At 41.7% G+C, this 12500-nt stretch overlaps 1 protein-coding gene across 2 annotated transcripts in view; it reads left to right on the top strand.

The window, feature by feature from the left end:
• Positions 1 to 6565: 6565 nt before the first annotated feature.
• The window catches only part of LOC147631014 (FACT complex subunit SSRP1-like), a 34494-nt gene continuing 28559 nt past the window's right edge, over positions 6566 to 12500 (top strand). The window contains exons 1-5 of one of the 2 annotated variants that reach the window (XM_086809346.1): positions 6566 to 6791; positions 11470 to 11655; positions 11813 to 11918; positions 12022 to 12158; positions 12250 to 12333. In XM_086809346.1, coding sequence (XP_086665472.1) covers positions 6732 to 6791; positions 11470 to 11655; positions 11813 to 11918; positions 12022 to 12158; positions 12250 to 12333 — 573 coding nt within the window. In that variant the 5' untranslated portion in view covers positions 6566 to 6731. The remainder of the gene's footprint in view (positions 6792 to 11469; positions 11656 to 11812; positions 11919 to 12021; positions 12159 to 12249; positions 12334 to 12500) is intronic. The other variant, XM_086809347.1, reaches the window with a different exon arrangement.

Genomic DNA, 12500 nt, shown 5'->3' with positions numbered 1-12500 from the left:
GTTCAATTAAGGTCAAAACTAAAAAAACTCAAGCGCTATTCCACGATGGGAAACTCTTTGTTGCATTAAAATTCATCTCAACCACTTGCATTGCTCAAAATTAAGTGAATTTTCACCACATTGGGTTTATCTCTAGTTTGCAAATTACTTGTAAAAGGGTCAGACACTGTCTGAGCACTAAAATCAAGGCTCAAGGTAAGACCCCCTTCCAGTCATGGAGCATGTAGAAGTCGTCTCAAGATTTAATGGTGATGGTTTTTTCACATGGCAAAGTAAGACCATGTACTTGCTTATGCGTAAGGAGCTTTGGCACCTTATTGAGGATGAAGAAGTGGAGGTTGAGCCACTTCAAAACAACAAAGCATTGGTCCTCATCGCTCAAAATCTTGATGATGATGTGATTAGTCACATTGCTGGCATCAAGGATGCCAAGTTGGCATGGCAGGAACTCAACAAGATTTTCGGCACCGACTCAAAGAGCTCAAAGATCAACCTTCTCATGCAGTTCTACAAGCTCGACAAGAAGGAGACCGAGACCATGGCACAACACATCAGTAAATTCAAAGGTATCAAACAACAACTTAGTGCATTAAAGAAAGTCATTGAGAAAGATGAATCTATTGCTGTATTGCTAAAAAGTGTTGACAAATAACCTTATGAATCAATTGTTGCTACACTAAAAAATATGCCCAACACTAAACTTCAAGATGTAGAATCATCTCTACTTGAACAAGAATCCAAATTCAAAGATAAAGAATCATTCAAATCACATTCAAGTGAGCAAGCACTGTATACAAAGGGTGGGAGATTTCAAAGGACAAATCAATCAACATCTCAACTTCCAAGATGCTATCATTGTGGAAAACTTGGTCATACCAAGAATGAATGTTGCAATAAAGATAAGCCAAAGCTTGCTTGTGACTATTGTGGAAAAATTGGTCACCTAGAAGAAGATTTCTATAAAAAAAGTAGGCAAACTACATCTAGGCCAAAGCTGTCCAAGTTGAAGACGTGCTCTTCTAGAGAAAGAACCATTGTACTTTTCACCCCTCTAGTCTCTACACAAAGTGTGATGTAATCAACCTCTGAGGCCATACGATGCACTCAAGTTGAATATCATAGCCAAAGTAGCATAAAGGCTAAAAGTAGCCTAGCACAAGGGGAGAGAGATAAAGAGTGAAAGCCTAAAAATTGTACCCAATCTAGCATCAAGGGGGGGGTGTTGAAATGAGTGATGCTAGAGTGCCAAGTCACCTTGCCAAGTTATACCATATGAGCTATCATAGCTTTGTTGTACTCTCCTCATATAAAAGAGGACCATTTCAAGTAATGTAAAATGTAGCAAGCTCTCAAGCCTCTCTATGAGTACAAATCTCAATCTTGTAACCTAATTAAGCTTAAGTCTTAAGCTAAATTAGCTTAGTTTATTCATTATGTTTGTTATTAGGTATCACCCAACCTGGCATAGCTTAGCACTAATCACATCTTAATTAGATTAGGATTACGATATAAATAGTTGATTGTCAGTAGGGAGCTTAATCCATGAATTTTAACAGTTCCTATAGGAACCGTACCACTACAACAATACTCAGTGACATTGTCAACGGACTCTGAGTGTCCATAACATGAGCTATGAGTCATATAATCAATACGATTCATATGGATATCGAGAGAAATCTCATGCTCATAGACTAAACCTCTCTATTCGAGGCCATGGTGCAACAAAGAGTGAGAGACCACAACAATATGGCACACATGCCATCGATATAATGTTTGCATTATAAGGGCTTGCACAACATTGTCAAGTGTCCTCATAGAGTCAACTTCGCACCTAGTGCTTGAACTCCATCCCCAAATCCAGTGCTGAACCCCAATGCCATTCAACATGGAGTCACATGTTATAGGTGTAAATTTAAATATGCTTTCAAGGACTATCCCAGTAGAGAAACAATCCCCCTAGTGGCACGAGCATCAACCACATTGATGAGCCTTAACTTGTTAAGTGTATAAGGAGGACTTATTCATATAGTCCCCCTTAATGCAATCACAAGGCTCCAAAAAACTAAGTCCAAGGAAGTTGCCAAGGTAACAAAGAACATAGAAAGCTCAAGCTTTTACCTTAAGCCAACAGCCTAAGAGTTAAAGCCACAAACCACATTTACATACGCAAATGTAACCAATCCTTGAAGAGAAATCTGAAAGACTCATCCCATAGGTTGAGGTATTCTCACTAATGAGTCTTAACATAATGGCTTAGGTCGCTTCAGTCTCGCGATAGCATGCAATGTAGAATCTCACACCATGTCAATTGACATCTATAGATATTGTAACAAGATATTGGATGGTGACGATGAGGACCATGAATAATGAGCCCCTCCTATAGCCTACCGACTCTGAGGATTGGATTCACATTCTTGCAACCATGGACACTCTTCCACAGAAGCTTGGGACAAGGTTTGCAGGATTAGATGGTGTTGAAATCACATCCGTGTTTGTGCTTGATGCATTTGAGACAGAACCAGTGTGGTGGAACCAACTCGCCTTGAGTTAGAGGTTCCCCAAAAAGACCACTTAGTTGCATAGCTTGCCTTGGTTAACATCAGGTCTAGCCACAATGTATTATATTGGGAGACATGGACCTTGTTAGGCCACCCACCCCTCGCACCATCTGTGTAATCATTATTGCGGTAAATAATTCTCAATCCATGAAGCAAAGTTTCTTATTGGACCTAAACCTACGTGGTGCAAGTTTTATGTGACCCATTGAAAGAGAGCATCATCCTTGGGAGGGGATCGTTGAGACGGGTAGCCATGAATTTCATTGAACATATCAAACCATTATGGAGACCCAACCTCATTGGCAAAGACGAAGACCACCCCCCAAACTTTACCTCAACCTCAACAAGTTGGTCACCAAAAAGGAACGGGTACCCTAGCTAGACAAAGTACGATGCCCATGCAAGACTTAGCATGCAACATTTGGCCCAAAGCCAAACCATGAGTAGAGATCTGCCAAGGTATCAATGATCTTAGTGGATAAGAAGGAGATAATATGTATGGATTGCAAAACGGTCTTAATGAATATCCTTCACCTAAAATGGATAATCTCATTTATCGACTTTGTGTGGAGCATGATACTAGATAGATATGAGAACTAGATACCATTTTATTAGGATATTTGAGGATGATGTCTATAAGATTGGTTTAGAACTAGATACCATTTTATTAGGATATTTGAGGATGATGTCTATAAGATTGGTTTAGAACTAGATATAGGCATTGCAAGTTCTTGGTATTATTACCACTTGGAATCACTACTATGCGAGCTACTTTCCAACAGATGATGAATGATATTTTTCATCCCCATATTTGGGAAATTTTGTGATAGTCTGCTTAGATAACATCCTAGATCATAGTTAGACCCTGAGGGAGCATGATTGACATTTAAGAATTATATTTTCATCCATAGTTGGGAAACTTTGGGATTGTCTTCTTGGACAACATCCTAGTCCATAGTAAGGCCTTGAAGGAGCATGATCGAGATCTAAGAGTTGTATTGGAAATTCTTAGAAAGGAAGTCATGTTTACAAGAGAAAGCAAATATGATTTCTTTGAAGATTCAAAGAAATTAAATGTGGTTTCTTTGAATAGAAGATCCTCTATCTTGGATACTAGGCTAACTAAGAGAAAGTCATAAAAGTATGTAAATGGCCAATTTTGAAGACCATCACCCAAGTAAAACACTTTTTCTATATCTTTGTCCATAACCATGCAAAAGACTACATTGCTTATTTTAAATCTTTATCAACCACTATATGGAGTTATGCAATTGCCTCTTTCAAACCTTTTTGAAGGGATGGAAAAGGACAAGTACAACTATAAGGAATGTATAGAGGAACTAGCCAAGCCTTTCAAATAGTCAAAAATTGAGACTACCTATGCTCTAAATTGTGGATTAGAATAAGCCATTTATGGTTGAAAACGGATCCCAGTGATTATGCTATTAGAACATCCTTTCGAGGATGTTAGGTTAGTGGCTTTTGAGAGTAAAAAGCTAACTGACTTGCAATCTAAATGGCTTACGCATGAGAAGGGATTTATGTTGTGATCCATGTATTGAAAAAGTGGAAACTTTATTTGTATATGATAGCTTTATTTTTGTGGTCTATGTGGATAACTCTTCTCTAAAGTACTTTTAAGGAAATGTGGGAGAAGGACTTTAGTAACCCTTCTTCTTTTGGAAAGAAGAAGACGACGATGAAATGCATTTACTACTATGATAAGCCCGAGGTTAACAAGAGATAGATGAGAAGAATGTTGCCAAAGAGGGAGTCAAGTAATAGTGATGAAGTGGAATAAGAGCTCTTTGTAGCAATTGAAGAAATTTGTGTGGATCCCAGAGATGTGAGATGCATGTGGGGCTTGTACGAGGGAAAGCAGAATCTCCAACCCTTTCTATAAGTGAGCAGAAATAGAGAAAGTCTCCTCTAAAGCTTGTACATAGTGATTTATGCCTACCACTCCACTGGGTGGTTCATCGATTAAAGATATTAGAGAAGTAGAAGAGAGGATACATGCACACATTATAAATGTGTAAGGCTTAGTCCTTAGATATATTTAGATCAATGGCTTAGATCTATCTTCATTGTAGTGCTGCACCCTTTTGGTGCATGGTATCCTTTGATCGAGAGTCTATCTAGACCACCATCAAAGGTCCTTGCTGAAGAGTGCATGGGTCGGTAGATGCCATCAATTTGTAACATTGGTAATAGTAATTCAACATTATTCTCCATCTCTCTTGCATTAATTATTTTTGTCTTCTGATCTTTCACCTTTATATTTTCTTATAAAGGGGTCTACCAATAAAGTGGCACAAGTAGAATTGGATAAGTGAATTAGCTTTGTTTTACTGGGTTTGACATTTATGACTCTCTTAAGGGCTCATATTTTCTTTAGTAAAATCTCGTTACTAGGTTTGACCTTTATGACTCTCTTAAGGGCTTGTATATTATTTAGTAGAATCTTTGACATAGTTTAGGCTGGGAGCGGATGACCCCTATTAATGTTATTTGAGAGAGTATTCTTTAGTAGAATCTTTGACATAGTCTAGGTTGGGGACCCCTATCAGTGTTGATCCGAAAGAGTATTCTATTGGATTAGTTTACACTTCCAAAAGGAGAAGGTATGTGTACTTGATGTGGATGATGCGAGGAGTCGCATCTTATTTGAGTTATTCTTGTTGGGGTTTTGAGGATTTGCTTAAGTCATAGCAAGCATGGGTAAGTCTTCATGCTACCATGACATGTGTCTAGCAGGACTAAGTAGGAGTGGCGGGACCCTTTCAGCCCGTCTATAGGAAGCTTTGATGTTTTCCTAAGAGTTGTGTCCACCTTGATTTAGGGACTTAGACGATTTCACTTTTTTCTTTTAATACCCCTTGTATTAAATACTTGATTTAGGGACTTAAACAATTTCACTTTTTACTTTTAATACCCCTCGCATTAAATACTTGCACTAAAAGTTAATTGGTAACTTGTGCTAAGTAAGGCCCAAAATAAAGGGTGATTAGGGGTCAATTAGGTGACACTCCATACATTTAATAGTGAGATTTTTAAAGTCCCTCAAGTCAATATGGGACGCAACTCTAATGAGGTATAAGGTATACACCTCTAATGTATAGCTTACACCCGCCCCCATCTGTTGCCCCTCTTCTCGCCCCTGCGTGCAGTCGCCTCCTCCCACCTCCCTCCCACCTCCCTCCCCTATCGTAAACCTCCTCCCACCTCATTTATTATTTAAGCAAACACAGGCTCCCTCCTCCCCCGTTAGGTCCCCATGCTCCTCTCTTTTGTGTGTGCATTTCAGGTCACCTCTTACAGACAAAAGGAACCCCCCACCCCCACCTTTTGTACTCCTGCAAGGGAGACCCTCTCATACTCTGCAAGGGAGACCTTGTTATGCTTATCTATGATGATTTTGCGTGTGTGTGTGTGTGTGTGTGTGAGAGAGAGAGAGAGAGAGAGAGAGAGAGAGAGAGAGAGAGAGAGAGAGAGAGAGAGAGAGAGAGAGAGAGAGAGAGACTGGTGTGCATGCAAACTTAAGGATTTTTTAAATCTATCATATAAGGTTTATCAAATTTTTAAAAATCATATCCTACACCTAAGATACCAAATTAAAGGTAAGGGGACACGTGTCAAAAAGCCATGAAGAATTTCACATCAACATCATGACATGAATCTACTAAATCTTGTGTGTCGAAGGTCTAAAACCTAAGAGAACTTAAGGTCTAACATTTTGATTAATTAATAACAAAAGTAAACGTTGGGTGCTTTATGAGCAAGCTTTCATACTACCACTTGATAAAATCAAAGTATGAAAGCTCCTATAAAATCAATGGTTTTCATTACAAGAATGCCCATTTTGCAATTAATATGCATGGATTTTTTTATCAAATTAAATTAAGTACTAAAAAAAGGTAGATTTCTTGATTTTGAGTTGAGGTTTACATGGCACAAAATGTGTCCCTTAAACTTGATTTCAGCCGGTGAAAATACACTATAATTAGATTAGTAAAATTTAGGAACGAAAATGCCTGTATACAAAAGACCACACATAATTATCACAGTGCACCAAACTGAAACTACCAAGAGCGCGGGAAGACAGGCTGCTTGCTCGCTCTCGCCGTCGCCAGTTTCTGTGTGTTGCTGCTGGGAGATTTCAGCGAATTTGCTATGGCATCAGATAACGTCCACCAGTTCGGCAACATCATGCTCGGTGGCCGCGGCGGCACGGTATGCTTCTTTTCATCCCATATTACCGTTAGGGTTAGGTTTTTTTTTTTTCTCCCCCCCCCCTTCCGCGTGAGAATTTGCGGCCAAACTGACAGAATACGGAAATTGTTTGAACTCTACCTCAGGCTTTTCGTTAGTGTTAGGGTTTTTGCAATCTAGGTTTTTTTCTCTTCTTTAGAATCTCCGGTCATAGCTTCCGGAATGGTAATTTTCTAGCAGCCTTGAACCGCTGAGTTTTGCCCATTATACGACCTTAGGGTTTTATAATGAATGTGATTTCATGACCATGTGTACGGCCTTAATCTTTGTATGGCCTTAGGGATTGTTCTATGCAGGCTTTTCGTTTAGTGTTAGGGTTTCTGGAATCTAGGTTTTTTTAAATCTTCTTTAGAATCTCCGGTCATAGCTTCCGGAATGGTAATTTTCTAGCAGCCTTGAACCGCTGAGTTTTGGCCATTATACGACCTTAGGGTTTTATAATGAATGTGATTTCATGGCCATGTGTACGGCCTTAATCTTTGTATGGCCTTAGGGATTTTTCTATGCAGGCTTTTCGTTTAGTGTTAGGGTTTCTGCAATCTAGGTTTTTTTAATCTTCGTTAGAATCTCCGGTCATAGCTTCCGGAATGGTAATTTTCTAGCAGCCTTGAACCGCTGAGTTTTGGCCATTATACGACCTTAGGGTTTTATAATGAATGTGATTTCATGGCCATGTGTACGGCCTTAATCTTTGTATGGCCTTAGGGTTTTCTCTACGAATTTTTTTGACACCATTAGTGTTTGGTCTTTTCTGTATGGAGCTTCCTAGCACAAATGCGTGTATGGCCTTAGGTTTTGTTTTAAAAAAATATAAATATGGATCTTTATGCTATCCACTTTAGGTCCAAGGGTTTTTTTGTGTTTGGAGTTTTCCAATGACATCCATGTAAGTTTCTTTCTATTTGGACCTTTCCTAGTTATCAATGTGTGCCCTTAGAGGTTTTTTTCTTCTAAAAATTATGGATTTTAAAAAAAACCATCATTAGAATCTGTGTGGCGATCTGGACAACTCTTGGTGTGCACGTTTCTTTGACCCTTTAATCTTAGCAAAATGGTTAGGGTTTCTTTGGGTTGGAATTCCGACTCTACAACCTCAAGGTTTTTATCAGATTAGATTGTGAATTCGATGACTTCATAATAGTAGCGGAATGCCATTTACATGCTATCTTAGTCATATCACACTTGTGGCCATCATGATTGCTTGTGAGTTTTGAAGGTGCTGGTTGAAAACCTTGCTTGTCCCGATAGGCAGGGATTTATGTGTATTGAGCTTGAAGGGTTTTTTAGTATGAAATCCCGCACTTGGATGCCACGTAGACATATTTGTACAGAAGGTGCAGGACCTGGGGTGTAAAACTGGTCCTATGTGAGCCTAGTCCGGGACGAGTCAGCAAGGGTCCCATTCCAGTCGTCCGAGGTGAGGTGTGCATTGTCTTGCACATGCGTCCAAGGTTGGGTGTGCATTGTCCTGCACATGAAACAGTGCCAGTCCGCGCTGTGAGTCTCCCTTTGGAATGATGTCAGTGGTTCTGTGTATCTAGTATGATATTGGATGCCAGACTACTATGTAGACAGTTAGGGTTTGCATATAGGAAAGGGGCCAGCCCATAGGGCTACCCCAAGGATAGATGTGGGCATAGGGGAGGTGTAGAACCACCCCCATAGGGGCCAGGAACGCCTTGGTTGTGCCCACCAGCCATGGAAGGGCTGTAGGCCAGCCCTAGGGCTCCTGGACAGGCAGCCAACAGGGTACACAGCCCCTAGAGGACTGTAGGCCATGTGTGGGGCAGCCCACACAGGCTGCCCAGCAGCCAGAAGCTTATGCGCATGGTGGCCAGCACCTATTTAAGTGATGCACAACATTTTTAGCATTTAATGCTGATTTTACAGGTCGTGAGGCATTTTTTAGACAACCGACTGGTTTTAATCGAGCCGACTAGCATCAGGGAGGGGTATAAATACCCATTGCATAATTCAGTTCCAATCATCTCATAATTCACCAAGTGTTGAAGCTGATCAAAGGGCCAGGACAACCAAGGACAAGCTAACGAGAAGGGATGAAGGATTGAAGGTCAAGGGCAGAGGATTCTCCTCAGCCATGAAGGTTCAGGTTCAGTCTTTTATTTTAGTTTTGCATCATTCTAATAAAAGCAAATACACCATCCGTGGTGGGGGCTCTACAGAGGGTATTTGGGACCCAATACTGTGTCCTCTTCTCCCTCCCTCTCTCTCTCTCTCTCTCTCTCTCTCTCTCTCTCACTCTCTATTTTTTTGCACATCTACATTCAGTTTTGTGCGTTAATTTTCGTCGTGTGACAAGTGTGTTGTTTTTCTTAGCATTGAAGTTACCGATCTCCCCTGAAGCTTTCGCATGTTACAGTGGAATTCGAGCCTACTTCCAGTGTAAAGATTCAGCAAGAAACCAATTTTTTTTTTTAATCGCACGTGTGGTTGGTTTTCAGACTCCGGTGGACTAACCCTTTCGGAGTGACTCTTGTCCCTCGAAGGATGGTTGGTTTTCAGCCTCCAGAAGTCTCCCGCACACTTTGGATGGTCGGATTTTCCGCACACTTTGGATGGTCGGATTGCGCTCCGGAAAGGAAGTGCGTTTTCCTACTATGGCGAGCTTTGACGACGAGAGATCAAGAAACTTGGGACCAAAGTGCACCAGGCAGCCCAGCTAGGGCATTAGGCATGAGTGTTACAGAGATGTTCCAACAGATGATGCGAGTAATCGTAGACTAGAGTACCAAGTTGGAAGAGCAGAAGGCGTAGATATTGGCTCTGGAAGAGCGCACCCGTTCTCCAGTGCTGCATTTTCCATCTCCTCCCTCCCTCTCCTTCCGTATCCTAGATTCCAGATCCTCTACACAGGGACCCTCTCGAAGGGTCACGATCGCAGTTGAGTTCGATGCTTGAGTTGAAGATGCGTGCATTGAAGATCCAACAACGCGAAGATGAAGCCATACGGCGCGTGGAACATGAGCATTACCTTGCGACTTTGGACGCAAGATTGACACCACCGACTTCCTTGAATCATTTTCTCGAGAAAATGAACTTCAGTAAGTATAATGGTGAACTCGACTCCACAACTCGTTATTCATGGTTGCAGAGTTTGAAGCTTACTTTACCGCAATTAGAAAGAATAATATTGACAGAGTGATCTTAGCTAGTTGGTACTTGGAAGGTGGGGCCATTCCTTGGTGGACCCAGTGGGCTCATGCCCACACCAAATTAGGTATGGTAGCTTATGTTTGGGGCGAGTTTGTCTGGGATCTTAAGCAGTGGTTTCTACCGCCCCATTACCTTGAGTGACTCGAAGACGAGTTCAAGGAAGCGTGTCAAAACACGCAACTAGTTCTTCAGTTTGCCAATAGAATTTCGACCTTATGTTTGTAATTAGGCTTATTTGATACGGACAAGAAATGACAATTTTTGTATGGCCTTGATACGCAAATCCAGTGGGAGGTGCGTATGTTTAGGCCAGCCACCTTCGAAGACGCACTCCCGCTTGCGCAGAGTGTTGAAATGAAACACAATGGTAGCAAGTCCAAGACTTCCTAGCCAGCTACTCCCAAGGCTATCGCCTCGGGGGGAAAAGGCCAAAACTAGACGGGGTCTTCCCCAGGCCAGAGCACGAGAGTCTTTGGCTCCAAGAACTCGAACAATGCGTCCAAGCTTACTCTAGACCAAAAGCCGGAGGTAGGCAAGACAGGTGGCAAGTTGAGTGCTGAGGAGATTGCTCAGCACAAGGAGGAGGATAGGTGTTTCTTTTGTCATACAAAAGGACACACTTCTCGGGAGTGTCCTAAGAAGACTACCGCTCCAAAGATCGCCGCCTCAGTCTCCACAGCTTCTGTGGTGAGCCCAGCTCCCACACAGACCCCAATGGGTGTTCCTAGTTCTTCAAATCTCAATGCTTTAGTTGGAGCAATCACTAGTCGGGAGCTCGAAGATAAGCAGAAGGGCGCCCATGACCAGGAATATGAGCGCAACGAATTGCTGAAGACCTTTAGCTACATAGGTGGCCAGAGAGTCGTTCTCTTGTTTGACAGCGGCAACACGGAGGATGTGGTCACGGAACAGGCCGCTTGGCGTATCCGTTTCGTCCTGACTTCAGTGGACAAACAAGTTGAGGGTTTTAGTGAAAAGATGCAGGGGAGAAGAGAGCTTGAGCTCTTGCAAGCGCACACACACTCACAAAACCCTAAAAGAGAACACACAAGGTGAGAGGCTGAAAATCTTCTTCTTCACACAACACTCGACACACTATATACAAAGATAAGAGTACACACTATGAAAAGGTACTCAACCAAATACATACTAGGGTTCTCTATAGTGTGAACCAAACTAAATGAGCTGGCGCTATAACTATGCCAGTCTTTAGAATGGCTGTCACACAGCCTGTCATTCCGTGGGCCGCATATCACCCATGATCTCACCAACCATGCCAGTGGTGTAAGTGTGGGGCCTATCCCATATAAATAAAACTACATATTTATGTAGACAGTAGACTGCAGATGATCAAGAACCTGAATATGAATGAAGGTACAGCATGGGGATGAACAATATTTCCAACATGCCCCTCAAAGGCTTAATCGATAAAATTCTCAGCATTGGCTTGTCATTCATTTTGCAGAACTCAGGGCAACTGAAGGTATATTCAGGGGGCTTTGTATGGAGGAAAGCTGGAGGTGGCAAGGTGGTGGAGGTCGCCCAGGCAGACGTTTCTAGCTTGAGCTGGACACGTGTACCGAGAGGCTATCAGCTGGGCGTACGTTTGAAAGCAGGTTCCAATGTAAAATTCAATGGCTTCAAAGAGCAGGTCTGTGTTTTCCGACCATTTTTTTGACTTGGTGTTTATGTCTGTCTGCAACTTGCAGCTCCTCCTTTTTATATTTTACATTCTATACTAGAGAAGGGCTTCTGTAAGCATCATGCTCTCCTTGAACACAATCTATCTTTTGATTGTACATTCTCAGGATGTCTCGACCTTATCAAGTTTTATGTCTGCAAACATGGGGGTCACACCTGAGGATAAGCCACTCTCTGTGAGTGGGAGAAACTGGGGCCAAGCGGATTTAGATGGTACGAGGTTGCATATTAGCTTGTTTCTGTACAAATAATCATGGTTTCATGGGTTCTCAAGTGGTTGATCGCGTACTTGTTCTTGTGTAAATTCTGTGGACAGGAAACATGCTGTCATTTGCGGTTGGCGGCAAGCAAGCATTTGAATTGTCTCTTGCAGATGTATCACAGACTCAGATGCAGGGTAAAAATGATGTTTTACTGGAGTTCCATGTGGATGATACGACTGGTGCAAATGAGGTTCGTACGGGCAGTTATTTGATGTTTTATTTGATGCTTACAGAATGGTTCCTTAAGATGGCTTATGTGGTACTTTGTTCTCACCATTCAGAAAGACTGTTTGATGGAAATGAGCTTTCATATACCTACTACGAATACCAGTTATGTTGGAGACGACAATAACCCACCAGCCCAGGTTTGTGAGACACTGAATGGACATGCATGCATTTGACATGCATCTGCTGTTAAGGTTTTGTCTATTTTATTGTACATGCTGCATGCATTTCTTTTGGCGAGAATTAAAGAGCATGATCTCTTCCATCGAAAGACTATTTTTGCAGTTATGAAATTGCATTTAATTTC

The sequence above is a fragment of the Cibotium barometz genome, chromosome 15 (assembly GCF_041138505.1).
Source record: "Cibotium barometz isolate CiBa-2024 chromosome 15, ASM4113850v1, whole genome shotgun sequence".
In the NCBI taxonomy this organism is placed as follows: Eukaryota; Viridiplantae; Streptophyta; class Polypodiopsida; order Cyatheales; family Cibotiaceae; genus Cibotium; species Cibotium barometz.
Note: the sequence above shows the minus strand (reverse complement) of the source record. Positions and strands in the feature narration are given on the sequence as shown.